Source organism: Pristis pectinata, chromosome 2 (genome assembly GCF_009764475.1).
Source record: "Pristis pectinata isolate sPriPec2 chromosome 2, sPriPec2.1.pri, whole genome shotgun sequence".
In the NCBI taxonomy this organism is placed as follows: domain Eukaryota; kingdom Metazoa; phylum Chordata; class Chondrichthyes; order Rhinopristiformes; family Pristidae; genus Pristis; species Pristis pectinata.
Window position 1 is genome coordinate 98,360,711 of NC_067406.1, and position 23,083 is coordinate 98,383,793.

The 23,083-nt window shown below is 40.2% G+C and overlaps 1 protein-coding gene across 1 annotated transcript; it reads right to left on the reverse strand.

Annotated features, from left to right (window-relative positions):
- Positions 1–8,469: 8,469 nt before the first annotated feature.
- tmem128 (transmembrane protein 128) lies at positions 8,470–22,564 on the reverse strand. Its single transcript, XM_052043910.1, has 5 exons — positions 22,468–22,564; positions 21,087–21,228; positions 17,923–18,084; positions 10,852–10,961; positions 8,470–9,494 (listed from the first exon to the last, which is right to left on the reverse strand). Exons 1-4 carry the CDS (start codon positions 22,562–22,564, stop codon positions 10,862–10,864), a joined length of 501 nt encoding a protein of 166 aa, XP_051899870.1. The 3' UTR covers positions 8,470–9,494; positions 10,852–10,861.
- Positions 22,565–23,083: the final 519 nt, after the last annotated feature.

Below are 23,083 nucleotides of genomic sequence, written 5' to 3' on the forward strand. Positions count from 1 at the left end.
TTCATCACCTGTGCCTGCTAAGTTAAAGAGCTGATGAGCCTTTTTATACGTATATTTGATGCGTCATTGTGAGTCTGCAAAGTGTTGGTGAATCGGGTCAGCAGCCAGTCTCCTTCGACTTCACCGATACTGCTCGGTTGGGGGAATTCTTTTGCTTTGTTTAGTTGGTAACCATTCACTGTGCACACTCTTTCGGGACTGGGACAGGTTTATCTATTTAGCATTAAGTTAATAGCTTATCAATTGCAAAAAACTTGATTAGAAGAAAACCTACTTATGTGTTTTCGTTTTGTGTAAATTGCAGTTTTCACAACGAAAAAGTACATACACGGCGTTGTTAGGGTGTTAGTTATTTTTGCAGAGTGCATTTTACGGAGAAACAAGTTGAAATAAAGTTGTCCGAAATGTAACTATTCTATTGTTTAATGCTAGCGGGGTATTTTAGACGACCCTGGAAACTTTAGTTGTCTATTGATTTAACTCTCCGGGCACCCCGGTGAGCAACTATCCACTGCCGGGATAAGTAAACCGGCGCCATTGGGACAGAAAACGGGACAATTTTCTGGCCAAGACAGACTATTAGGACAGAGCAGGATCTTGCCTCAATTTGTTGAAGCTGCCACTGATAAAACACTTTTTTTGACATTTCCTTTAATTAAAGCCAGTGCATGCGCGGGAAAAAAAAGGCTAACGGTCTGAATATCAGTTCAGTAAGATAACAGTTCAGGCTCGTAGATAATGAAGCGGGACCGGCGGAGCAGTTCCGAAACTGTGCAGGGCTCGGGGAAGTGAGCAGCTAGGGCGATTTCCGCGGGAGGGATGATGCGGGTTGCACCGAAGGGTTGGAGGCCGCCGGAGAGAATGGCGGCGTTGAATTGACTAGACATAGTGGTGGGGTGTGGTGGGGTGGGGGAAATCAAAGTAGCACAAGGGAGCAAAAGAGTAAGTTCGTGAGAAATAAAGGAAAGATTACCGGTGACTAGGAGAGTTTGACTTTAAAAAAATGCATAAAGGAAAGAGCAGTGTTTTAAGGGAAGATGACTAAGGCAAAGTAATAGATGTATAAAGAGGTTCTACTGAAATGCCCTGGCTTTTATGTCCCTTTTTTTAGAAATTCAAGTTTCATTTTATAAGGGAGAAATAGAGCGATAGTGGAAGAAGGAGAATCAAAATCAGATATTTTGTACAGAAAACAATTGCTTGTGATAATGTTCTGCTTGGAACTCGTAACTCATGATGTGCGAGTTAGACACGGTTCCTTCCAATGCTTTCATAACTTATTTTTAATCATTTGGAAAACCAGATCGCAAATAGACCGGGTTCATCACCTGCTTCCCCCAAGATAGGTTCTGGAGAAGGGTCATCGACCTGAAACGTTAACTACTTCTCAGAATGTTGCCTGAGCTGCGGAGTGTTTCCATCACTTCCTGTTTTTAATCATAAAAATATTGCTCATCCAACCAGAAAGCCATGTTTTTAGAATACGTCGGACCAACTGCGGAATTCTTTGGACAATCCCATGAAGGCACCTTCGGTTTTCAGATGTCTCACTCATATGATTTTAGTGCATTGCAGGATGAGCTGGGAGTCAAAATGATCAAGGCATTTCTATTGCTAGCCTCTGCTTTTCTCTGTAGAATTCCAGTGGTGGGCAGGGGATAAGATCCGTAGCTTGAAGTTGTTCTGTTTCTTCACCCACCTGCCTCCCCTCGCCGCCACACAACATATCCCCTAACCATGGACAACAATGACGACGTCTTCATTTCTGCTCCAGCTGATACTACTGATATTTCTAAAATAAGGCTATTACTGATACTTAATTCTTTGTGCAAATAATCACAACATTGAAAATCAGAAGAGTGATATTATTTCATTTTACAGCTTTATTCTATAACCAAGAACTTGCACCAATCAGGCAAGATTCGCGTAGAATAAACGTCGGAAACAAAACTGAGGAGACGTGCTGTAATTAAATCATGAAGGTGTTCATCGGTGTGGATTTGGAGAACCTGTTTCCAATTAAGTGAACTCAAGTCAAATAACATGTTTAAATGTAACATTCATTAATGGATCAAATAATAAAATTATGAAGAATGTATTCGTAACTCTTAATGCACAATATTGAATCTAAAATAACCTTTCCATAATTGGTTCCTTAGCATTCATCTAAAAATAATTTTCTACACATTCCATGAATTTGCCCTCCATCTTGTAACTGCGTATTTAACTGTCCAGGCTAGATATGAATTAAAATTCCCTACGATTACAGTATTGCCCTGTTATATGCACCTCTAATATCTGGATCTAGGCTATGCCCAATAACACACACTTTTTGGTGGTCTATGAATAACTTCCATCAAAGTTTTCTGCCTTTTACTATTTCTTAGCTGCACACGAACTGATTCTAATTCTACATTAGAAAATGATCATTGTTCATCACTGTACTGATCTCATCCTCTATTAACAGAGCTATCCTATCACCTTCTCTATTTAGCCTTTCCTTCCTAAATACTGAACTCTCTTGAATATTCAGCTACCAGCTCTGGTCACTCTGCAGCCACATTTTCAGTCATAAGAAATAAATCATAGCCATTTAGTTCCATGTGTGGCATTATTTCAATTACTCTGCAAATTCTTTTTTGCAATTAAATATAGTCCTTTAAATTTTGCCCTTTTAACATCTTTCCATATTTGATCCCATTTGTTGCTTGCCTTTGTTTTCTCTGCCTATTTATTTGGTGTGTTACTTTTCTAACTTCCACTGATCATTATCCATGTTTTGGAAGTTTGGTTTCAGACTTGAAGTGGTGTGGCTGCCTGAGAGTAAAATAAAGCTCAGTGTTGGGGACGTTGTCCTGAGCGAGGACACTGACATTGGTTCACTTATCCTGCTGATGATTCAGAAGGATTTGGTGGAGACACAGTTGGTGCTTTCTCTAAAGTACTAGCACTTTCAGAAGCATATAAAGGGATTGCTATTGCCCTGTAGACCATAGGTTTTGAACCAGGTTTGAGGTGCTGACCTTCAAACACTGTTTCTTCCAATGGCCAAAGGCTATGCTAGTGCTCTGGTTTCATTATTTATGTCTGCCTTCACTAACTAGTGGTTCCTGAGATATGGGAAGTGAACCACGTTTTCCAGGGTCTAGTCATGGACCTTTAATGATGGACGGTGATATTATACAACAGGAATGTATTGACTGTAAAGCCCATCCTCTCCATGATACAATGAGGAGCTGATATTGGCATTGAGTTTGGTCTCCGTACATATGCAAGTCTCATTGGCATTCTGCAGTTCTTTGGTGTGACGTTCATTCTAGAATGATGGTGCTGTGTTCACCACAAGTCCTGTACATTAGTTCCACTCCACAGGAAGCTTGTTGGAAATGATGTGCAGCACTCCAACGAGAAATATTGAAACAAGTGTTGGGGTGATGATTAAATTATCTCTTAGACAGTGCCTCACAGACAACCTCTCAGGCAGCAGGTGCTGTAGGATGTCTACAGAAATAACAATTGTGAAGATACACTTGGCTTCTCAGCGGAACACAGCAGGGCTGATTTGATGAGAATGACCAGGAGATCCAGAAACTAGTGATGGCAAGCACAAGGGCTTCCCAGATTGGAAGCTTTACTATGCCTCAAGGGAAAAGAAACAGCTCTACAGGCCCCTGAAAGCCAAGACAATAGAAAACCCAGAACCTAAAAAGTGTGTGGAAAGAGTGTAGAATGCCCAGCAGCTCGCTGACGAACATAACATGTGTAAATTCTTCAGTGCCGTCAAGTCCCAAACACTCAAGCTCCATACTGAGAGCTAAGAACAATGGTAAACTTATCAAGGACAGGCAGGTAGACAGTTCTGCTGGAAGGAATAATTTTGTATCACCATTAGTAACAGGTGAGGTAATGGAAGACTGGAGAGTGATTAATTGTTGTGCCTTTATTTAGAACATAGAACACTACAGCACAGCACAGGCCCTTCGGCCCACAATGTTGTGCCGGCATTTTAGCCTGCTCTAAGATCTATCTAACCCTTCCATCCCACATAGCCCCCTATTTTTCTATCATTCATGTGTCTATCTAAGAGTCTCTTAAATGTCCGTAATGGATCTGCCCCCACAACCTCTGCCGGCAGTGCGTTCCACGCACCCACCACTCTCTGTGTGGGAAAAAAAACTTACCCCTGACATCCCCCTTATACCTTCCTCCAATCACCTTAAAATTATGTCCCCTCATGTTAGCCATTGTCACCCTGGGAAAAAGTCTCTGACTGTCCACTTGATCTATGCCTCTTATCATCTTGTACACCTTTATCAAGTCACTTCTCATCCTCCTCCTCGCCAAGGAGAAAAGTCCTATCTTCATAAGACATGCTCTCCAATCCAGGCAACATCCTGGAAAATCTCCTCTGCACCCTCTCTAAAACTTCCACATCCTTTCTATAATGAGGCAACCAGAACTGAACACAATACTCCAAGTGTGGTCTGACCAGAGTTCTATAGATCTGCAACATCACCTTGTGGCTCTTGAACTCAATACCCTGACTAATGAAGGCCAACACTCCATACACGTTCTTAACAACCCTATCAACCTGTATGGCAACCTTGAGGGATCTATGGAGGTGGACCCCAAGATCCCTCTGTTCCTCCACAACCTGCCACCAACCTTTATATCATCAGCAAACTTACTAACCCACCCTTCCATATACTCATCCATAAGGTGAAAAAAGCATTTGGTATTCGGTCAGGGCATTGAGTAAGAGAGTTGGGACATCATGTACAAGACATTGGTGAGTCTGCACTTGCTGTAGGAAGAATGTTATTAAGCTGGAAAGGGTGCAGAAAAGATTCACAAGGATGTTACTGGGATTGGAGGGCTTGAGTTATAGAGAGATTGGATAGGCTGGAGCTTTTTTGCCTGGAGTATGGGAGGGGTGACCTTATTTATAAAATCATGAGATGCATAGATAAGGTGAATGGTCACGGTCATTTTTCCGGGGCAGGGGAATCTAAAACTAGAGGGGATAGTTTTATGGTGAGAAGGCCAAGATTTAAAGGGGACCTGAGGGGCAACTTTTTCACACAGAGGGTGGTGGGTATATGGAACAAGCTGCCAGAGGAAGTGGGAGAAGTGGGTACAATTACAATATTTAGAGATATTTGGACAACTACATGGATAGGAAAGATTTAGAGGGATATGGTCCAAACGCAGGCAAATGGGACTAGCTCAGCTAGGCAACTTGATTTGTATGGGCTAGTTAGGCCAAAGTGCCTGTTTCTGTGCTGTATAATTCAATGTCTGGGTGACTCAGACGTCAGGAAAGTGGAAATCTGCAGCACAGAAATCGCTAGACGTTGTGGGTAGCTTTATAAATCCAGAAGTGATGCAACTTCATTGTTGACTGAAAATCCAGGCCAATGCATTTGGCCTTCCCAATATTTAGTTTGGGAAATATGTGACCTCAGCAAAAACTGAAAAGTATATTTCTGAAATGTGTATTGTTAATATGAGAAAAGTAGCTGTATTCCAAGAGACCAAGGTCCTAACCTTTTGGAAGCATACTTTTGGGCAGAAATTTCAAAATTTATATGAATGACACCATCTGGTTCTTCATCTTACTAAATGCAGGATGAAAACAATTGGAGGATTTACTTAGATTTTGCCATGTGCGTCAAAAATAGCTTTTCGCCACCACTCACCTCACATGGACCAATGAGTTTTTACACAATTCTAACAGGGATTTTTAGTAATCAGAAGTCTCATCCAATTTTGTCACTTCCCACAGAGATGTTGTGTCCATGAACTAGTAAAACAACAGGGAGTCACTTCAACCACAAAAGGAAAAATCTTCACTAAGAGAGCAAAGCAATAAGTTAAAAATAGTATAATATTTAAATTAATGCATGCACACCAGAGTGGATTGTGACATATGGGGTAGCAAGTAAATCTATACTTTAGATCATGGGCAACGTTTATTTTCTTTTGAGGGAATGTTGCACGATACAATTTTTCAGGGTCAGCTAGAATCTACAACCAAAATCATCATTTGAAATGCCATTAAAACCTGTTTTAGATGATTGCACTAACCTGACTTTTTCTTCTGCCTTTAATGTAAAACCATAGGTAATTATACTAACTTCACACTACTGCAGTGTACAAAACCAATTACTGAAAACAGCTACCTGATAAACCCACAGTACTGGTAGAGCTCAAGTGGGGTATCACTGATACCAATTTCCAGATTGGTGTTCAACCTTGCACCTAAGATCCTAAGTTGCTGTCAGTTTCATCCTGGAACAACAGTGAGTTCTGACAAATTTGTCATTTATTACAGTAAAGTCTGGGTTATTATTTAAGCATCCATAATTTAATTTTCACTGATTCATATCATCCATTACAAGCAATTAAAGATCCTGTGTTTATGTAGTACTTTAAAGATACAAATTAAAAACTGCAGAAGTTGGAAATCTGAAATAAAAGAAACAGAAATGAGAATACAAGTATTTTCTGTTTTTAATATGTTAGAGGCATCTTTTAGGTACATAGCAATCAACATACATTGTTTTTAAATCTCTCCAATCTCCCACTATTTAAAGCCATATTACAGTAGTACCCAATATCAAATGAGTATGGTCAAGGATAAGCATACAATTTATGAATTTTTAACATTCTCAACAATCCTTGTTAAATGGAATTGTGGCAAAAAGACGGTTAAAGGGTTTATCTCATAATAAGGAAAGCCATTGTTAACCTGACAACTAAAGTACGTGTCTGAGTAACAATGATAATGCAATCATATTATTCCTTAAACTATTTTTAGGATTTCAAAAGCTGAACACTCATATGACTTTGATTTTATTTTTTTTAAAAAGTACTAACCAATTATTTCCAGAGCAGAAGGTTGGGGATGATTGAAGCTGAGTTTTCAGGGGAAGAGGGCTCAGAACAGCTGTTCAGATGGAGACTTACAGGTCCATCTTACGGGAAAGATTGAACAGGTTAGGACTTTATTCCTTGGAGCGCAGAGAATGAGGGGAGATTTGATAGAGGTTTACAAAATTATGAGGGGTGTAGACAGAGTTAATATGAGTAGGCTCTTTCCACCTAGATTAGGAGAGATAAGTACAAGAGGACATGGCTTTAGGGTGAAAGGGGAAAAGTTTAGGGGGAACTTCTTCACCCAAAGAGTGGTGGGAGTATGGAACGGGCTGCCATCTGATGTAGTAAATGCGGGCTCACTCTTGAGTTTTAAGAATAAGTTGGATAGATACATGGACGGAAGAGGTCTGGAGGGTTATGGACAGGGTGCAGGTAAATGGGACCAGCGGAATACCGTTTCGGCACAGACTAGAAGGGTTGAATGGCCTGTTTTCTGTGCTGTAGTGTTCTACGGTCCTCCTCAGGTTACGAACACCCAAGTTCATACATTCTGTATGAACAAGGGTTTGGGAGACCGGTGAGATGGATGTGGATGGATTTGCTGGCTGATACGGGGCTGCAGGCACCTTCTACCAGGTGGGAACAGGGTATTCCCACGTGCCTTCTCTTCCCAATACATCACCCACCCCAGAGCCACAACAATCAGGGGCTGGGGTGAGCTGAGCAGAGCTGGGAGTGGTGAGTAGACTCACTGGCTCACTCACTGAGTTATTGAGGCCAGTCTGTGGCCACTCTTCTCACACCTGCTCACTCTTCCATCACAGTTGTTTCTGTGATCCTCTCCCACACACTGTTTTTGTTCATTTTTGACTTACAAATAGTTCTGTTTATGAACAGTTCTTGAGAACAGAATCCTGCCAGAACCTGGAGACTGCTGAAAAATCACCTTGAGGAGAAATAGTTACAAGTCCAGCAGGCAGAAAAAGTGAGCAAGTGCACATCATGGGAAGTCAAAGCTAAATCTATCTTGATGCAAAGGAGTATCACCAGTAGATGAATTCAAAGCTTTAATTAACATGTAGTTGTAGAGTGATTAAAGCTGGGTCACTGGCAGTATTTATGAAATGTCTAGATGTACACTTGAATTGCTCAGACATAGACGGTTATGAACCGAAGTGCTGGGAGATGGGATTAATGTGTTTCAGAAATATCCAGTCAGAAAAAGTTGCACTAATGATATTAGCTCAAGAATTTAGTTTCTTCTAAGCTGTTATTGTATGCTTCATACTACAGAATACTTTTATTTGGCAGTTAGCTACTGTAACATAAGATAAGACAATGTCATTTATGTTATGCAAAGAGTTCTGATCACTAGATTAGGTTTGAAACAATGCTTGGATACAGATTATCATAAGCATATGGGATCTGGACGTTAGTCTGGATGAATAATGTTATTTCACTTCATGAAAATCTATCACTGCTGAATAAGTGGATTCCATCTCTCCTTCTGGAGTAACATAATTCATACACTCAAATACCATATTCAAGATTTTAACAATGAGCACACAGTATCAACATTATTTACTACATCAGTATTTTATTTTTATGTTTTGCCAAAAGATCATATAAAAGAAACAATAACATGCATTATATTGACATTGAAGACAGTCATTGGTCTTTTAAACTTGAGGAATGTACAATAAACAACCATGTTTTAAATGAGAAAGCTTAGTTTCATTTACTTTATACAAGTTTCAGTGGTTTTACATATACAGAAATAGAGAAATGCTATGTAAATTTAAAGCTTTATTAGAATACTACTCAACAAAAATCTGCACTGTTTGTTCAAGAGTTTACATACAATTTTCATAGAATTAACTTGGAAGTTACAGCAATCTTGTGATCCATTTGAAGCACATTCAAATTTGTAATATGCTCTTTTAAATTAGGCAACACACAAACAGTATCAGTGCTGATTTCCCCTGCCTTTTGGTCTCCTTCCTAGTTGGTACAGCATTTCTAAAGAAATAACTTTTATAACCTGGTCTTTATTTTAAAATGTATTTACAAGCAGCCTTGGATGTATTCATCCACTAAAATAAAGAACTGAAACCCAGTACTAAATGAAAAGGCACTTGCAGAATGCTGGGATCATGTTACACTGATCAGGTCATATTTTGGATTGCCATCATTAAAGGAGTGCATGAGGAAAGTGGCGAATCAATCAGAAGATAGTTGGTCATTTGGATCTTTTGTCAATGGCTGACAAAGATATTTGCAAATTTCCTTGGCAGTCCACAAGTCAGGGAACCTCGCCCTTAAACAGCCAAATCAGCTGCAGTTTCAGGGAGCTCCACACTTGTGTTCAAAGATCACATATTTGTTCATGGTTTTACAAATTTTATTAAATTCTTTAATTACACTATTCACAGAACTACATAATTGTGATTTCCTTTAGCTTTTATAAAAGTAGTCTAGTTCCACAAACTTAATTATAGATCAAGGATAAATTGTACATGCTTATTTTTTTAAAAATGCAAGTTAAATTCACTGAACTTGACAACCTTAGTTTCATGAAAGACTACCTTTATTTGCAGGACACATCAAACTGAACTCTGAAATGAGAGAAAATGAAAAACACTTCTTGGTAAAATAATTATGACCTACATAACTTATATGCATTTAAAATACTTACCCATGATATAACTGGACAATCACAGTGACTATGCTATAATTAAGTTCATTTTCTCTACTCCTACCTAAATGAGGCAATGTGAACATGTTCATTGAAGGATTATATTTGAAAGGTTACCTGCCTGCAAATTTTGTGAAAGGCTAATACTTGTGGTGCAGATATAATAATCTAAATCAGAAACAGAGCTGATTAAATACTGTTGACAGTTAAAACATCTAATTCGTATGATCAGTTCTTTGCATTTAATAGTTCCTGGAGAAGAGATGAGGAAGAAAGTCCAGGGGGGAAAAGACAGACTTATGAATGGTGTACAGACAAAGAGACTAGTGGCCTGCTCTTGTATAGCTTCAAACAGTTAACCAGTTGGACTGTTTCTACCTGTTCTTCCTGCTACATTACAATAACTAACACAGTGAGAACATAACCAAGAAAAGTTGCGAAGAAAGTGGAAACACAGCCAAAAAGATGCACATGAAATTCAAGATTTTCATGCCTTGTATTTTGTTTTATCACCATTGATGCAGTTCTTCATCAACTTTTTGAAATAGGAAACGCTTCATTTGAAGTTTTTTGGTAGATTAAATGGAAGTGCCTTGCAGTCCTACAAGCTACCTAATTTATTGATGTTTTACTACAAGCCAGAATAGCTGAGTCAGAAAGACACATAGACAACAATTTAATTTCAATCAGAGATCAGAGTAAGAATTTAGAAATAAATTATAAAAGATATAAGCTAAATCCAAAATACTTTACTGCTAAACATAAAAACAGAATGGAGAAATCATTTACCTTAAGAAAATCTTCACTAGTCTAGTAAAGATTTTGGATTCCAAAACCATTCTTTAACTGACCCAAATGAATGCTTTTATTTCTTAATGTTTCTCGTCACTTCTCCTTTCCTGGTATTAAAGCTTGCTGAGGTACGGTTCTCATGGGTGCTGTGAAATATTCATTCACCATGTGACTCTGGCAGGCAAACTTTCAATTATGTGGGCCTCCCAACCGATTCCCATCCTCTCCCCTCCTTCAACAGATATACCCTCTCTAGCTGTGATTACTGGTTAGGAACTAGAGCAAGAGCCATGGATGTTTAAAGTTACTCCACGTCTACCAAAACCCCAACTGCTGAGAACAAATGTAGTACTACAAGTGAGATTATCGGTAATGTATGGTATTAATATTTGCAGCAACTTTCAAATTTAAAATAATTAATAGATGCAAAAATTAGTGCTAAATGTTTCACTAAATATAAAACAGTCAGAGTATTGGAATCTTACCTGCAGATCATTACCCCAGGAGAGATACAAACATTACAACACCCATAAATTGAGTGAAAAGGATAAAAGGAGTAAAGAAAGACCACACTGGCCACAGTGCAATATTAAAGCTGTAAAAGAAAAGCATAACTTCAGAAGATAGTTTTTAGACTTAGTGTGTGCCCTAATTGCGTAAACATAGTTTCATTTCAGTCCTTCCAAAATATTTATAGTTTTTGTGCATGGTACATTCTACAGAACTAAGCCAAATTCAGTCCCATATCTACATAACAATGTATGTTTCAGACATGGATATAATATGGAGAACTGATAAACAGCCCGATAACATGACCATATGGTATCCTTGTAAATTACTTTTGATTATGATGAAGAAAAACATAAAGAGTTACAGCACGGAAACAGTCCCTTCGGCCCACTGAGTCCGCTCCGACCATCTAGCAGCCATTTACAGTAATTCTACACTAATCCCATTTAGATACCCCCCCCCTCCCCCCGATTCCATCATTCATCTGTGCCCTAGGGGCAATATACAGTGACCAATTAACCCACCCATCTGCACATCTTTGGCATGTGGGAGGAATCCCACGTGGTCACAGGGACAATGTGCAGACGCACCCAGAGTCGGGATTGAACTTGGGTTTCTGGTACTGTGAGGCAGCGGCTCCACTAGCTGAACCACTGTGCCAGAGGACATCCTTCCAGCATCTCTACAAATGCTGTCCAACATCAGCATTTGCAGTGAAAGTTTAAGGTTCATGTCCTTTTCAAGAAAGATGGTGTTTCTGATGTGTGCAACGAGAAATTGCAATACAGAAATTACAGTTTCTGATATTAGTCTCTAACCAATTTGTAACCTTTTCTTTTACCCTATTTTAACAATAAAAGTAACCAAATGAATCAAGCAACTTGTCTCACTACAGGAATGCCCCTGCCTTTCTCCCACAGGAATCAGTCTACTAACACAGAGTTATTCAGCATGGAAACAGGCCCTTCAACCCAGAGTCTGCACTGACCCACACTAATCCCATCCTATTCTTCCCACATTCCCAAACTCCCTCCCAGTCACCACTGCTCGCCCACACACTAATGGCAATCCACAGTGGGCAACCAACCCATATGCTCCTGGGATGTGGGAGGAAACCAGAGCATCTGGGGAATCCCAAGTGGTAACAAGGAGAATGTGCAAACTACACAGGCAGTTCTGGAGCTCAGGATTGTTGGAGTTGTGAGGCTACTGCATGAAGTTAAATCTTATTTTGTCAAGATTTACTCATTCCTACTGCATGAATTAAATAAATCTTCATAAGATAAGTTACTGCTCTGTAACTTCCTCTTCTTAACTTATTTTGCACAGTTAAACAGAGTGTTGTTTAGTCTTTTATCAGCACGAAGGACTTTTTGTGACGTGGTAACTTTGTCAATAGCTGCAGTTTTGAAGACTGCAGTGTGCGAATACAAATGTAAGGGGATAAGAGGTTGGCTGATCTGAATAATATGATCAGTACTGTAGTACAACACTGTTTCTCCCTTCCCTCTGTTCTCCATAAACCTTCACTTCCCACCCCACCCCTACCATCCCACCAACTGTCCCCACTTCTGCCCTGGTGATGCCAGCTCCCAGCTGAAACTGACCCTAAATCTACAGTTCTTGTGCCTGTCAAAGAAGTCATTTTTTGTGTGTGAACACAGTGTCACCAAAGGTCGCCACTGTCCTGACAAATCAGGTGTCCACACAACAGTAATTTTCACAGCATATGGAGTAATGCGAAGCCAGTCACTTAGAATGAATGGACAAAATGTTTGGCCTCCTTCGACACAAGAGTCTAAGATAGTATTACAGCATAGGAAGGGGAGGGGGCAGGGGGAGACTGAGAAGTAAACAGAGCCTCAGACCAACCCCCCCACCACCTCAGCCATGACCAACAAATGTGAGATTTTAAATATACACATCCATTCAATGAAGTGTATGCATGTGCGTGCGTGCATGCGTTTCCTAGAACAAGCCAATTTTAATTCTTTCACTCCTGAGATTTAACTCAGATCAAACTTCTTCAGACTGGATTGGGAATTTCATGCAAAATTACACACTGGATGGTTCTTTAATGTCCTCACCCACCAAATGCCACTTGGTTTGATACTAAAATAAGGATAGTTTCATTGATTCATGTTATTTGAATGAACTTAGAATCACTGCAAAGTAAATGTCCCTTGAGATGTACCTCAATCTTGAGATTGATTTTTCACATTGGATGGAGTTATACAGTGATGCTCTCCAAGGTTCTTTGCTATTTCTGATAAACATTATTTATTTGTTGGGACACAATATTGAAATTTAAAACTTGAAACTGAGGAGAAAAGTAATAAAAATAAATAAGATATCTTTATTGGTTACGTGTACATAGAATTGAAGAGGACATAATAAAGTTAGAACTGTGGGTGAACACATAAAATTCGACATCAAAGTGCGAGGTGAAACATTTTCCTCAAAAGAATCAAGAGAGAAAAGGTGAAATGGGAGATGGCATTTAATTTGGACAAGTGTGAGGTGTTGCATGCAAGGGTCCTTCCATTTACTGTATACTTTCCTCTTGCATTTGATCTCATATTAGGTGGATTGATGTACTGAGGGATCTTGGGAATGAAAGTCCATAGCCCTGAAAGAGGAAACACAGGTGGATAGGGTGGTGAAGAAGGCAAAAGGCATGCTTGCCTTCATCCGTCATGGCACTGAATGTAAAAGTTGGGAAATCATGTTGGAGTTTATAAAACTTTAGCTAGGTCACATTTGGAGCATTGTGAGTGGTTCTGATCGCCACACTACAAGAAAGATATGGAGGCTTTAGAGAGAGTGCAGAAGAGGTTCACCAGGAAGTTGCATGGATTGGACTGTGTTAACTATAAGGAGAGGTTAGACAAACTTGGGATTGTTTTCTCTGGATCGTTGGAGGCTGAGGGACGACCTGAGAGAAGCATATAAAATTATGAGAGGCATAGATAGGATGGATAGCCAGAGTGGAAATGTGAAATACTGGAGGACGTAAGTTAATGTGAGAGGGGTAAAGTTTAAGGGACATTTATGAGGTAAGTTGTTTTTGTTTTTAAACAGAGAGCAGTGGGTGCCTGGAACATACTGCCAGGGGAGGTGGTAAGAGCCATTTAGACATTCGAACAGAGGGAGATACAGGAGGCAGAGGGATGCAGACCATGCGCAGGCAGATGGGATTAGTTAGATTGGCATCGTCAGCACCAACTTGATGAGTCAAAGGACCTGTTCTTGTGCCGGATTGTTCTATGTTCTATTAGCTAAAATGAACAATTATAAAGGCAGCATAGCCACAGAAAATTATAGGAGATAAAAATTAGAAACAAAAACAGAAAATGCTGAAAATGCAGGCCAGGAAGCAAGACAGAGCCAATGCCCCAGGTTCATGATCATCCTCCTACACTCCCCACAGGCACCACCTGAATTGCTGAGTAATAACAGCATTCATTGCTATTATACAGAACTGGCAGTTCTGACAAAAGCTGGAATGGCTAATTATCTGAATTCGACATTGAGCTTCATCTCGGCATGCCACAGACCTTCAGGCTCACCAATGAATCCAGCAATTTCAGATAACCAGCCTTTCCAGTTTGCATCAGAACTGGTGATTCTGGTGTAATAGCATGGAGGTTGGTCATCTGTGGAGGGGTGAGGGGATTGGAGTTTTCAGTTGCTGACATTTCATAGTTCAGGCAGATGGGGGTGGTGGTGGTGTTGTTGACATGGGCAGTTATCTGTTTTTCTACAACTTAAAACATGCAGGTCTTGACGAAACTTTAACTGTTTCTCTCTTCACAGATGCCACCTATGCTACTAAGCACTTCCAACATTTTCCAATTTTATTTCAGATTTACTACATCTGTAGTTTATTTTATTATGTACATTCGCAAATCTCTTAATGGGTAGCATCAGCTAACAAAAGGAATTAATGAAACATACGTGATTTGGGGCCTCATAAAAAGATGTGAAGTACAAAAGCCAAGAAAATCAATACAAATTTAAAAAAGAACAAGCTTGGCTTCACCCAGGGAGTAATAAGTCCAAGAGTTGCTACAATACTTCAGGAAGGACATGAAGCCATTGGGGAGGGTGAAGAAAAGGCTTACTAGAATGAAGGACGGGGGAATGGCAACCAAATGGCAGGCAAGAGAGGAGATGATTGGGGCTCTGACAAAGATTTTTCAATTTTCAACTGGTCACAGATGACATGCCAGACAGCTAGACTACAGCATACGTGGTACCATTATTCAAGAAGGGCAGCAAGGGTTATGCCAGATTACTACAGGCTTGTGAAATTACAGTGGTACAAAAATTGGGAAAAGATTTAGAGGGACAGGATTAACTAATGCTTGAAAAGGCAGGGATTAATTAAAGATAGTCGGAAGGCTTTGTTCGCAGGACATCCTAACTAATTTGAGGGAACAAAAAAAAAACAAATGTATTGATGAGGGCAGTGGGGTTGATGTAACCTACGGGGGTTTCAGTAAAGCCTTTGTTGTGGAAGAATGCTCCATAGTGTTCCAAGCCCATAGGATCCAGGGCACGTTGGCAAATTGGATCCAAAACTGGCTTGGTGATAGGAGCAGATAGTGATGATGGAGGGTCATTTCTGTGATTGGAAGCCTGTGACTAGTAGTGTACCATGCGGATCAACGCAACACTTACTTTTTGCTATATAATTTTGCAATTTGTTTATGAGAGGTATGAGAGTATGCTTGGTTTGTTGATGGCACAAATAATCGTGTTGTTGATGGTGAGTGTAATTGTAGTTTTAGTGGGCTTACCTGTAGAATAATAGTAATGAGCTGGTAAGAAGTGAAAGACAATAGCAGATTTTCATTCTGATAAGTGTGAGATAATGCATTTTGGGAGAACTAGCAAGGCAAGAGCAGTAGTGGGGTCCTAGGGAGCATTAAGGAACAGGGACTTTGATGTACAAGTCCAAGGATCCCTTAATGTGGCAGCATAGGTGGATAAATCAAGCCAGATACTTGCCTTCATTAGCTGAAGCATAGAATTTAAGAGCAGGGAGGTTATTGTATAACTTGATAAAATATTGAAGAACTGTGTGCCGTTCTGGTCACCACACAATAGGAATGATGAGACTGCAATGGAGAGAGTGCAGAATAGATTCACCAGGATGTTGCCTGGAATGGAACATTTATCGTGAGAGATTAGACAAGTTGTATTACTTGGAGAAAAGGAGTCTGAAGCTGACGAATGTCCTGATTGAGGTAAACAAAACTATGAGGGGCATACATACGGTACATATTAAGAAACTTTACAGAACAGATGTACAAAATGAGAGGGCATATGTTTAAAGTAAGGAGTAAGAGTTTAAGAAGGGTTCAGAGGAAGCATTTTTTCACCCTGAGGATGGTTGGAATCAGGAATACACTGCCTGAGGGGCAGTGAAGGCACATACTTTCACAATATATATCATGCATTCAGAGTAGACTTAAATTACTACAGACTTAGAAGGCTACAGATGAAGTGCTGGAAAATGGGTTTAGTATAGATAAGTAATCAGTGTTCAATGTTTCTGTTCTGTATAACTATGATTATTCTCCTTAGAGCACAGCAGGGCATGTGATGATTAGACATCAGAAGGGATTGAATAGATTAAATAAAAAGAACTCTTTTCCAAGGCTTGGAGAGTCAATAGGTGACCGGGAGAACTGGAGACTTGGAAAATCCTTGTTTTTCTTTCACACATTTTGGAATTTTCACTCCCTCATAAGTGGTGGAACTATATTTAACGCTAGATTCCAAAATGGAATTGGAAAAAAAATGTGGGGAAGAGTTGGGGAGTAGATTTATCTTCAAAACAGCTGATGTAGATTCAATAGACTGAATGGCCTTTTTCAATGCTATACTATAACACATACAATTTGTGCTTCACAACTGTGAATAAGATTATTTCATGGCTCCCGCTGTGAAAGAGGAAAAGTGGGATTTTTGCAACTTTTAGACAGTTACAAAATACATCTCCATATTTTGAATAGTCACTCTGCTGACAATTGATATCCTGAATGATAAAAGAATTTGGGATACAAGTGGCTGGAGGTTAAGTGATAGAGTTTGCTTTTAGGCCTCACAGGAGGAAAGCTGTAGCAGTTGTATACTATAGAATAACTTTAATAGAAAATGATATGTCTGTTTTCTTCAGATAGAAGGTACTAACAGGTCGAAGAAAGAGATTTAACTAATGAAAATGCATTAAATTAACAGAAAGGCACAAAAATACGCAAAAGGTTGCAACTATTTCAGTCAGATCAAATTAAAATTGATCAATCTGGATTAAAATGGCTGGAAAGAATTTTTATACTATTTAAATTACATAACTAAGTAAGATTGTAAGATTTTTTTTAGAACAATGGAAATTACAGGATTACTCTAACATTAGTAAAGCCTCAGGGGTTTGATGGAAGGGAGATAAATTACTGTACTAATCACAGAGTTCTGGACCAATGTTCCAGAGCTGAGAGCTTGTGGAATTTAACTAGTGGAATTTAAATTCAAGTAATTAAATAAACCTGGATTTTAAAAAAAATCTTGTCTCAATTGGAGACTAATTCACTGAATTCCTACAGGGAAGCAAATCTACTTTCCTTACTAAGACTGGTCCATAGGTCACAACAGACCCAGCAATGTGCTTCCTCAGTTCAGAGACAATAGGGTTGGATAATAAATGACAATAACATCCAAATCTTGAGAATGAAGGCTACATTCAACTTTAGAAACTGAGAAATTATATTTCCTTTCTTGTGTTACTCAAATCACTACTACTTAAAAGGCAACAAGAAAACACCTGAACCACAAGCATAATATTTGTATTGTAATTTAATTAACCTACTAAGATTAAAACTTCCAAATCCCAATTCACAATATAAAACAAAACAGCATTTTAAACTTTTTTCCAGCACTGTCAGACTGCAACAACTTAATTTAGTCACACCAGCATTTATTGCAAGCCTAACTTTGCACTAAAGAAGAGACTAATTACAGAATATTAACTAAAAACTTACCACACTGTTGCAGCAATAAAAGCAGCTGTAGCTGAAGGAACCAGCGTAGGATTATACTGTTCATATTCTCTGACCCCCTTGTACCACTCCAGATAAAATATGCAGTAGATAGCAATGAGCAAGCTAATTATCAGCAGTGAGCTGCCCAAAAGGAACCACCGACTAGTTTAGAAAGAGAGAAAAAGCTGTGAGCAGAATAAATGCAGTTTCAATTTTGTTGTTTAGATATATTATGAAAATACATTTCAGTACATGCTGATCACACATGACAAGTTCTTTTATAAATAGGATATCAAATTTGCCATTTCTATTCAATGAACACCACCTGACCTCTCCACTTACTATATATCCTTTGCCACAAACTTCTGCCAATTGGAATAAGAAGCTTTTCATTCTCAGCATTGAGGTCCAGCCATGAAATAACATCTCTAGCCTTAATTCCTGATCCACAAGTATCAGCTATGTGCACATAATAATGGGATCATCCAAGTCCAGATAATGGATTTGTTTTAGTCACTTATATCCTCCTGCAGATTTGCAGTTCTCACCCAAGAAACTTACGGAAACACAGCATGTGATTCCTGAAACCCATGTGAGAAATGGAGTTGGATTTATTCAGTGTTGTCCCCCAATGGCAATCATAAACTGAACTAAACACAAACCCTCTCAATTCTCAGCTATACTCCTTTACTTTATTAAGTAAAATGTGTTGGAACTATTCAGGTCTGGCAGCATTCTATTGAAAAAGGAACAGATTACATGATTCAGGTAAATGTGCTTTCAGCACTATTACGCTTTTGGAATATTCTTTCATTTCACTGTCCAGCATTTCTTTCCCATAACATGTATGGAAATAGGTATGGGAGCAAGCAATTAATAAAGATTTGCACTTACGCAGCATCATTTACATCCATTTCAGGATATACTAAAACACATCAGTCAGTGAAGTACATTTGAAATATAGTCTGATTGGGGGTAGTCAGCATGGCTTTGTGCAGAGGAAAATCTGTCTCACTAATTTGAGTTTTTTTTTTGAGGGGCTAACTAAAGGGATGACTAATGAAGGCAAAGAGGTAGATGTTGTCCAGTGAACTTTAGTAAGGCACTTGACAAGGGCTGGTCCAGAAGGCAAAGGTGCATGCAATCCAAGGCAAGCTGGATAGTGGTAGGATATTTTTCTGATTGGAAGATTGTGACTAATGAGATACTACAGGGATCAGTGCTGGAACCTTGCTGTTTGTGATATATATTAACAACTTGGATGTGAATGTAGGAGGTATAATTTGTAAATTTGTGGGTGACATGAAAATTCTTGGGATTGTGAATAGGGACAAAGGTTGTGTAAGGGTACAGCAGGATACAGTTCAGTTGGAAAGTTGGGTGGAGCATTGGCAGATGGAATCCTGACAAGGGTGGGGTGATGTATTTTGGGAAGTCAAACAGGGGTAGGACAGATACAATAAATGGAAGGGCAGTAAGGAATGTTGATGAACAGGAAGACCCCTAAGGATCCAAGTCTGGTGGTGGCAATACTGGTGACCAGGGTGGTGAAGACGGCATATGGCATTATAGGTTGGAGCATAAAATACATGAGTTGGAACATAAGGTTGCAACTTTACAAAACACTGATTAGGCTGCACTTAGAGTGTCATGCGCAGTTTTGGTTGCCACACTATAGGAAGAATGTGGTTGTGCTGGAGAGAATAGAGAGGAGATTCACTAGAACACTGCATGAAGTGCAGGACTTTAGTTACGGGTAGAGATCGGATAGGCTGGTCTTCATTTCAGATGTTCAAATAACAACTTCATCTACAAACCCAACTCAAATCCGGACAGTGTGGCTCTACAGACCACAGGGCCAATGTAACTGGCATCAAGAGACAGGGCCTGAATCACCACCCCACCAAAATATTGAGAGCATGATAGACAGTGCAGCAAGTCTGAACAGGCTTTCAAAGCATTTTAATGTTTATAAGTGCTGCTCAAGTGAAATGAATTGAGTTGCTAAACTTGTCTCCAAGATCCCAATGCAAAATAAATACTTTCAGGTTATTCAATATTTGCACATTTTGCTGCTTGCACAAGAGTTCCAAATTAACAGACAATTGGATGGAAAGGAGGAACTGCTGGTACTTCCCAGGATAATTCAGACAATTAACTTTTATGGGAAATGCTTTCAAAAATATGCCAGTGCAGCTCAATACATCTAATGTAAAAGGATAGTTTCAGTCTTAAACATTTCACACAATTACTTCCAGTTATACTATTATTAGAGAGGTTGTAAAAGACAAAGTTCATTCTGAATATTTATTTGTCATTTTCTTCCTCAGTAGCTGAAGATTTCATAATAAACATTTAAACAAATTGAAAAGCACAGAACAATAATTACACATATTCTTCAAATTCTCATGTCCATAATGCCTTCAAAGCTTTTATTAGATGCCTGGGTTTCAAATGTCTATTAAGACAGTTTTAAATCACAACTGAGTTAAGCACGTGCAGTACGTAGGATTTCCCAGAATGCAATTGGCAGATGAAAGATCTGAGATGGGAAATCCTACGTGAAAAAGTGAAACAGTTGCAATTTCAAATCTTTAATCACACCCAAAGTGATACATTTATACAGAGACATAAGTGGAAACAGAGCGGATGAAGGAGAAATGTAGAAAATCCTAGATCCCCATCGCTGTTGGAGCATACTGAATTCAATACTGACAAACTGCACTGATGCTTGAACTCCTTCCTCAATCAAACAAAAACAAATTTGAGAACATGCTCCTGAATAGTATATTTTCTCAGAACCCCAACTCTGATAATAATTTCTCCCTTCATCCCATGATCTGCCTGCACTCCTTGGCGATGCAAGTAGAAACCATGCAGGGATGGTGCTTCTGATCATAACAAGATGTCTCCTGCAGGAACCTGACAGGAGGGAACTCATCTTTTAAGTTACTACCAATTATCTTTTCATAATTCACATGTGAAGAATAGTTACGCAGTCGAGGAACACAAGGGCTACTGACATTCACGTTACGAAATGGCAGTCAGCAGTTGTAGACCAGAATAGGAGGAAAGCAAGAGAATGTTCAAAAAAAGTTAAATCCTATATTTTTGAAATTTCAAATTGGACAGGAACACTAAAAGAATATATTTAAATTATTTACCCTTCTATTCGATAATCTGTTTTAATTGTGGAAAAAAAATCAACATAGTACGTCACTGCAATGGAAGATAAAATCCAGAATAGAGAGTGTACATTAAATCGAGGAAGTGGTTTTTCTTTCTTCTTTGCTTCATCTTCTAAATCTATTTATCAACAAATGATATTGTTAAAAGACTAATCTAGAAGGACATGACACATTTTAATCTTCCACTGATGAGAGATGTGAACAACCGAAAGCCATTAAAATCAGATCAAATGCATTTTCCACACAATTGAATGTATTCGATTTGTGATGCATGTGAAACAATTTGCAAAACAAGGGATGGCAAAAACCTGAGGGGTGGTTCTGGAGGATGGCAGTGATGCAGGAGTTTAATAGGATGCCAAGAAGAGGAAATACAATGTGAGGGTTATGGAAGATGCTTGGGGAAATGGAGGGTTTGGAGATCATGGGGAGGGGGGAAAATGGCAGCTAGCAAAAAGTTAGGCTTTGATAGTGCAGATGATGCTTATCCTGGCTAGTGTCTCTAGAACCTAGGGCATCATGGTAGTGTAGCAGTCAGCACGACACTATTACAGCGCCAGCGATCGGGGTTCAATTCCCATCGCTGTCTGTAAGGATTTTGATCATTCTCCCGTGTCTGCGTGGGTTTCCTCCGGGTGCTCCGGTTTCCTCCCACATTGCAAAGACGTCCGGGTAGGTTAATTTGGGTTTAAAATGGGTGGCGCGGACTTGTTGGGCCGGAAGAGCCTGTTACCACGCTGTAAATAAAAATTTAAAAAAACATTTTGTTTTAAAAATTTAAAACCAATAGGTATAATCTCAAAGAAAGAGGTCACCCATTCAAGGCAGAGATGCAAAGAATTTTTATTAATGGAAAGGGTATTCTTTGTAATTCTCCACCCAGTTGAGATAGAGATCAACAAATGTTCACATATCAAGGCGTTAGTACAGGAAAATGGCAGTGAGGGCAGCCACGATCTAAGAATGACCCCCATACTTCCCATTTCAGGTAGACGGGAAGGATTGGAGACTCAGGTCAATGTTGGGGCAGTGGGGGAAGACGACCAGGTGTCAGTGCAGGAGGGGCATAGCAAGAACATGTGCCAGCCGACGGGGGGGGGGGGGGGGGGGGGGGAGAGAGGGGGGGGGGAGGGGAGCGGGGGGGGAGGGAGAGCGGGGGGGAAGGGAGAACCGGGGGGGAAGGGGGAGGGAGAGCCGGGGGGGTGGTGGGGGGAGATGAGGAGGAGCTGGGGTGGGGAAGATTAGGAGGAGCCGGGGGCGTGGGGATGAGGGGAGTTGGGGACGACAGGCTGGAAGCGACAGCTGAAGGCGGGTGCGATCAGAAGCCGCAGGGCCCCACGCTGGCCTCCGCGCTCACCTGCCGCCGACCGCAGCGACTCCCCGGTGAGCACCGCCTGCGCCTCCTGACGGAAGCGATTCCTCACCCGCAGCAATGCCTCCGCGTCCGTCGCCATCTTACCACTGGTAAATACGTCACGACGCCGGCACGAGTTGACGTCACACAAGGTGACGCCGGCACGAGCTGACGTCACGCAAGGTGACTGCTTGACGGGGAATCCAGGTCCGGGATGAGCGCTGACCTGGTGGCCGAACCCTGTCTGCCCCGACATCGTTGTCCCAGTGCGTGTCAGTCTCCAGCTGGAACATATTCAATGGCTCCACCTGCACAGCTCCGGGAGAAGAAATCCCGTTTCATCTCCGTGGACACAGCCCAGCGCATCACGGACACCAGCCTCCCCTCCTTGGACTCTTTACCTCTTGCTGTCCTGGTGAAGCAGCCAGCATAATCAAAGACCCCACCCACCCGGGACATTCTCTCTTCTCTCCCATCAGGTAGAAGATACAGGAGCCTGGGAGGCACGTACCACCAGACTTCTACCCCACTGTGATACGACTATTGAACCATTCCCTTATACAATGAGATGGGCCATGACCTCACGATCTACCTTGTTGTGACCTTGCACCTTATTGCA